This window comes from Electrona antarctica (genome assembly GCF_951216825.1).
Source record: "Electrona antarctica genome assembly, chromosome: 1".
In the NCBI taxonomy this organism is placed as follows: domain Eukaryota; kingdom Metazoa; phylum Chordata; class Actinopteri; order Myctophiformes; family Myctophidae; genus Electrona; species Electrona antarctica.
The window spans coordinates 2918042-2924041 of NC_136806.1; the positions used below are offsets into that span (position 1 = coordinate 2918042).

General features: G+C 45.8%; 1 protein-coding gene across 1 annotated transcript in view; it reads left to right on the forward strand.

Annotated features, from left to right (window-relative positions):
- LOC306922045 (electrogenic aspartate/glutamate antiporter SLC25A12, mitochondrial-like) overlaps positions 1-6000 on the forward strand; it is a 69605-nt gene that overhangs the window by 27938 nt on the left and 35667 nt on the right. Inside the window, 1 exon segment of the mRNA XM_079499423.1 lies at positions 5874-6000. This exon segment is cut by the window's right edge and continues 12 nt beyond it. Within this exon segment, the coding sequence (XP_079355549.1) occupies positions 5874-6000 (127 nt within the window).

The following is a 6000-nucleotide window of genomic DNA, read 5'->3' on the forward strand; positions in this document are numbered from 1 at the left end:
TGTAGAAGACATGTGTCCAGTGTATAGCCTACTGCAGGCCTGGTTGACTAGGTGTAGAAGACATGTGTCCAGTGCATAGCCTACTGCAGGCCTGGCTGACTAGTTTTAGAAGACATGTGTCCAGTGCATAGCCTACTGCAGGCCTGGTTGACTAGATTCAGAAGACATGTGTCCAGTGCATAGCCTACTGCAGGCCTGGTTGACTAGATTTAGAAGACATGTGTCCAGTGCATAGCCTACTGCAGGCCTGGTAGACTAGATTTAGAAGACATGTGTCCAGTGCATAGCCTACTGCAGGCCTGGTTGACTAGATTTAGAAGACATGTGTCCAGTGCATAGCCTACTGCAGGCCTGGTTGACTAGTTTTAGAAGACATGTGTCCAGTGCATAGCCTACTGCAGGCCTGGTGGACTAGATTTAGAAGACATGTGTCCAGTGCATAGCCTACTGCAGGCCTGGTAGACTAGATTTAGAAGACATGTGTCCAGTGCATAGCCTACTGCAGGCCTGGTAGACTAGATTTAGAAGACATGTGTCCAGTGCATAGCCTACTGCAGGCCTGGTGGACTAGATGTAGAAGACATGTGTCCAGTGCATAGCCTACTGCAGGCCTGGTGGACTAGATGTAGAAGACATGTGTCCAGTGCATAGCCTACTGCAGGCCTGGTGGACTAGATTTAGAAGACATGTGTCCAGTGCATAGCCTACTGCAGGCCTGGTGGACTAGATTTAGAAGACATGTGTCCAGTGCATAGCCTACTGCAGGCCTGGTGGACTAGATTTAGAAGACATGTGTCCAGTGCATAGCCTACTGCAGGCCTGGTTGACTAGATGTAGAAGACATGTGTCCAGTGCATAGCCTACTGCAGGCCTGGTTGACTAGATGTAGAAGACATGTGTCCAGTGCATAGCCTACTGCAGGCCTGGTTGACTAGTTTTAGAAGACATGTGTCCAGTGCATAGCCTACTGCAGGCCTGGTTGACTAGTTTTAGAAGACATGTGTCCAGTGCATAGCCTACTGCAGGCCTGGTTGACTAGATGTAGAAGACATGTGTCCAGTGCATAGCCTACTGCAGGCCTGGTTGACTAGTTTTAGAAGACATGTGTCCAGTGCATAGCCTACTGCAGGCCTGGTTGACTAGATGTAGAAGACATGTGTCCAGTGCATAGCCTACTGCAGGCCTGGTTGACTAGATGTAGAAGACATGTGTCCAGTGCATAGCCTACGGCAGGCCTGGCTGACTAGATTTAGCTCTTGCTTCTGAAATGATGGATTATTTAAATGGAGAAGTCCCGTCATTTAACATCTGCATCTCTGTGGGGGAGAAGGACAGCTTGACCTGTCCCCTCATTGCTAACGTGCCTATTGGACAAGGACGGGTTGGGGGGAGGGACTTAGCGAAGGGCTAATTGTCAGTATTCTTGGTCATAGTTTTAGTCAACCGAGGGTGGGTTCGTTTCATTTACAGTAAAACTGGACAGACGTAGATTGAACAGTAATCTGTGGTCAGACGTAGATTGCGTAACCCGGGGTGAGCTCCGAATCGACCCACAGCTCGTATCAGCGACTAGTAGCAGTTCACTGATAAGATAAGATACACTTTATTGATCCTGGTGGGAACAGTAGTAGTAGTAGTAAAAACAAAGTCCTTCATATCGTCATCTATGACCAGGGCAGCAATTTCACGACGGCCACGGCGGCCATGGCCGTCGTTGCCCCTCTCTTTGGCCGTGTGCCCCTCGAAAAATGATATGCCCAGACGGCCACAGTGGCCGCGGTGCCCATGTGCCCCAACCGGCGCCCACAGCAGTTCATTGAACTGTTTTTCCAGTCATTACGGTAACCAATGTTCCCCTCACGCCCCGCGCAGAACAAATATGTGTTGTAGTTGTGTTGCCATTTGCCAAGTGGTTTGATTATTTTGCGTTACTTTGCCTTAATAACTACCCCCGCTGGTCGTCATGACACACACACACACTGACAGAGTAAACAGAGGGCATTTAGCCACACGCTGCCAACTAGTGTAGCTAATCTAGCTATCCGGTCAGACTGCAAATCACTCGAAACAAAATAATGTTTTCTACCGTCGCGACCGTGTGGCGGTCCTACGTCACATGCATTAACACCTTGAGGGCCCGGACCTATTTAATCCATTAATAAAATGTGCCCATCATTTATAGCGCCCGGACCACTTTTACCGGGGCACCGGAAGTTGTTGTGAATGTGTGTGTAGCAGCTAACAATAGCCACAACACTCTAGAGTCGATCGACAACAACGGGAGGTAATAATAAATCTATCGCGACTAGCGACTGGACCGCGGAGCGCCGTCTAACACAGGATCTTTTTTTCATAATTAGACGGGATGATTTAGATCGCGAGTTATGAATGTTTTAAGATTTTCGTTAAACAGGCAGGGAACATTTTCGATGACGTGTCACTCTTGCGCGTCATCGAGGATTGGGCAACAAGCGCTCCTAGGCTGTGGAGCGATGCGCTCCTAGGTTGTGGAGCGATGCGCTCCTAGGTTGTGGAGCGATGCGACCGGTTTTGATATCATTAATCTCCGTCCCGTTTATCAATCTCCGTCCTGGGCAACTGACCATGAACTTGAACTTGACGGTGATCTCCGTCTGGGGCCCTTAAACTGTTAACGTTGGTCGGACATGGTCCAGCTGATTTATTTTTGTCAACAAAATAATCATTGATTGATTGTTTGGTCCGGGGACCACCAGTGGTCCTTGAGGGGGTTCCAGGTGGTCCCCATGTGGTCCGGGGACCACCAGTGGGTTCCAGGTGGTCCCCATGTGGTCCGGGGACCACCAGTGGTCCTTGAGGGGGTTCCAGGTGGTCCCCATGCAGCTAAATGATGGAGAGTTGGTGAGATGAGATGAGATATACTTTATTGTCCCACGAGGGACAGTATTGCAGTAGTACATAACGCTTTAGGGTTAGGGTTAGGGTTAGGGTTAAAGTGCAGTAGTACATAAGGCTTTAGGGTTAGGGTTAGGGTTAGGGTTAAAGTGCAGTAGTACATAAGGCTTTAGGGTTAGGGTTAGGGTTAGGTTTAGGGTTAAAGTGCAGTAGTACATAAGGCTTTTTAAAACCGAAGACAAAACACAATAGCAGCAATTAATGTACAAGTACAGTATCACAGAGTATCACAAGAGATAAGTGCAAAAATGCAATCAGAGGAGGTATATAAATACAAGCCTAGAGTAATCACAGTTTATAGTATCACAGGTGTAATATAAATACAAGCCTAGAGTAATCACAGTTTATAGTATCACAGGGTTAGGGTTAGGGTTAGGGTTAGGGTAATCACAGTTTATAGTATCACAGGTGTAATATTGGTATTGGTGGTATATAGGGTTAGGGTTAGGGTTAGGGTTTATAGTATCACAGGTGTAATATTGGTATTGGTGGTATATAGGGTTAGGGTTAGGGTTAGGGTTAGGGTTAGGGTCAGTTTATAGTATCACAGGTGTAATATTGGTATTGGTGGTATATAGGGTTAGGGTTAGGGTTAGGGTTAGGGTTAGGGTTAGGGTCAGTTTATAGTATCACAGGTGTAATATTGGTATTGGTGGTATATAGGGTTAGGGTTAGGGTTAGGGTTAGGGTTAGGGTCAGTTTATAGTATCACAGGTGTAATATTGGTATTGGTGGTATATAGGGTTAGGGTTAGGGTTAGGGTTAGGGTTAGGGTTTATAGTATCACAGGTGTAATATTGGTATTGGTGGTATATAGGGTTAGGTTTCTGGTTTAAGGACTTCAGTGTTTTGTACCAAACTATTGTATGAGTACCGAACAAAGAATGTTTGCTTTCGCCATCTTGGTTGAAGAAGAGTCTGGGCAATTAATTAGTCGTATACCTCTGAGGTCAACGATTAAAGTGTTGATTGATGATTCAACCTTGATGATTAAACTTTTGAGGGGATTAAGTCCACCCATCAAGCCCATTAGTGTCAATCTCAGACCAAGATGGTCTGATTTTTAATCTGAATGGCTTTGTGTTACTGCTATTGTCCTGGCTCTGTTCTAATTAAGGGCCATTTAGGAGTTTAGCATTTAAGGGTTTGTTTACTATCCTGTTCCCTGTGGGCCTATTGGATTGGTATTGTTTAAGCCGTGTGGAAATTTGGTGTTTAATTTTAGGGTTAGGGTTAGGGTTAGGGTTAGGGTAACCCTAGTATCACAGGTGTAATATTGGTATTGGTGGTATATAGGGTTAGGGTTAGGGTCAGTTTATAGTATCACAGGGTTAGGGTTAGGGTTAGGGTTAGGGTCAGTTTATAGTATCACAGGGTTAGGGTTAGGGTTAGGGTTAGGGTCAGTTTATAGTATCACAGGGTTAGGGTTAGGGTTAGGGTCAGTTTATAGTATCACAGGGTTAGGGTTAGGGTTAGGGTCAGTTTATAGTATCACAGGGTTAGGGTTAGGGTTAGGGTCAGTTTATAGTATCAGGTGTAATATTGGTATTGGTGGTATATAGGGTTAGGGTTAGGGTTAGGGTCAGTTTATAGTATCACAGGTGTAATATTGGTATTGGTGGTAATATCTTTACTCTCGAGAGTTAAATTAGTGTTAATTATTTCCCTGCCCGCTAGGTGGTAGCATAAGCACAGCTAATCCTTGCCAGCCTATGAGTATCATTATAACCATATACATAAAGGCTAGGTGGCCCAGTGCATTGTGGGATGTGTAGTTCTATGTACTCTACCAGCCCATAGACATATATAAAGGCTAGATGGCCCAGTGCATTGTGGGATGTGTAGTTCTATGTACTCTACCAGCCCATAGACATATATAAAGGCTAGGTGGCCCAGTGCATTGTGGGATGTGTAGTTCTATGTACTCTACCAGCCCATAGACATATATAAAGGCTAGATGGCCCAGTGCATTGTGGGATGTGTAGTTCTATGTACTCTACCAGCCCATAGACATATATAAAGGCTAGGTGGCCCAGTGCATTGTGGGATGTGTAGTTCTATGTACTCTACCAGCCCATAGACATATATAAAGGCTAGATGGCCCAGTGCACTGTGGGATGTGTAGTTCTATGTACTCTACCAGCCCATAGACATATATAAAGGCTAGATGGCCCAGTGCATTGTGGGATGTGTAGTTCTATGTACTCTACCAGCCCATAGACATATATAAAGGCTAGATGGCCCAGTGCATTGTGGGATGTGTAGTTCTATGTACTCTACCAGCCCATAGACATGTATAAAGGCTAGATGGCCCAGTGCATTGTGGGATGTGTAGTTCTATGTACTCTACCAGCCCATAGACATATATAAAGGCTAGATGGCCCAGTGCACTGTGGGATGTGTAGTTCTATGTACTCTACCAGCCCATAGACATGTAGAAAGGCTAGATGGCCCAGTGCATTGTGGGATGTGTAGTTCTATGTACTCTACCAGCCCATAGACATGTAGAAAGGCTAGATGGCTCAAGGCAGAGTCTCTGACGTCGTTCACCCGGCAGCCATCTTGCTTCGGGGCTACAGTACAGTATGTTCAATGGCAGCTCAAACAGAAACACTCATAACTCCCTCAAACGGGTTGGTTTATTACAAACGTTGTCAACGTGGCTATGATTCAGGACACTTATCTGCTTAATGTTATTTTTTTTATATGAACGTCGAATAAATAAATCATGGACCTTGATATGAAAATAGTTGCAAACCAGTGTAAATGCAATAGAACAAACTAACTGTGTGTGTGTGTGTGTGTGTGTGTGTGTGTGTGTGTGTGTGTGTGTGTGTGTGTGTGTGTGTGTGTGTGTGTGTGTGTGTGTGTGTGTGTGTGTGTGTGTGTGTGTGTGTGTGTGTGTGTGTGTGTGTGTGTGGTGTTGCTCCTCCTCCCAGGCAGCAGGGGGCAGCACTGCCCACGTGGTCAGTTTCTCCTACTTCAACGCCTTCAACTCTCTGCTCAACAACATGGAACTGATCCGCAAGATCTACTCCACCCTGGCAGGAAGCAGGAAAGATACCC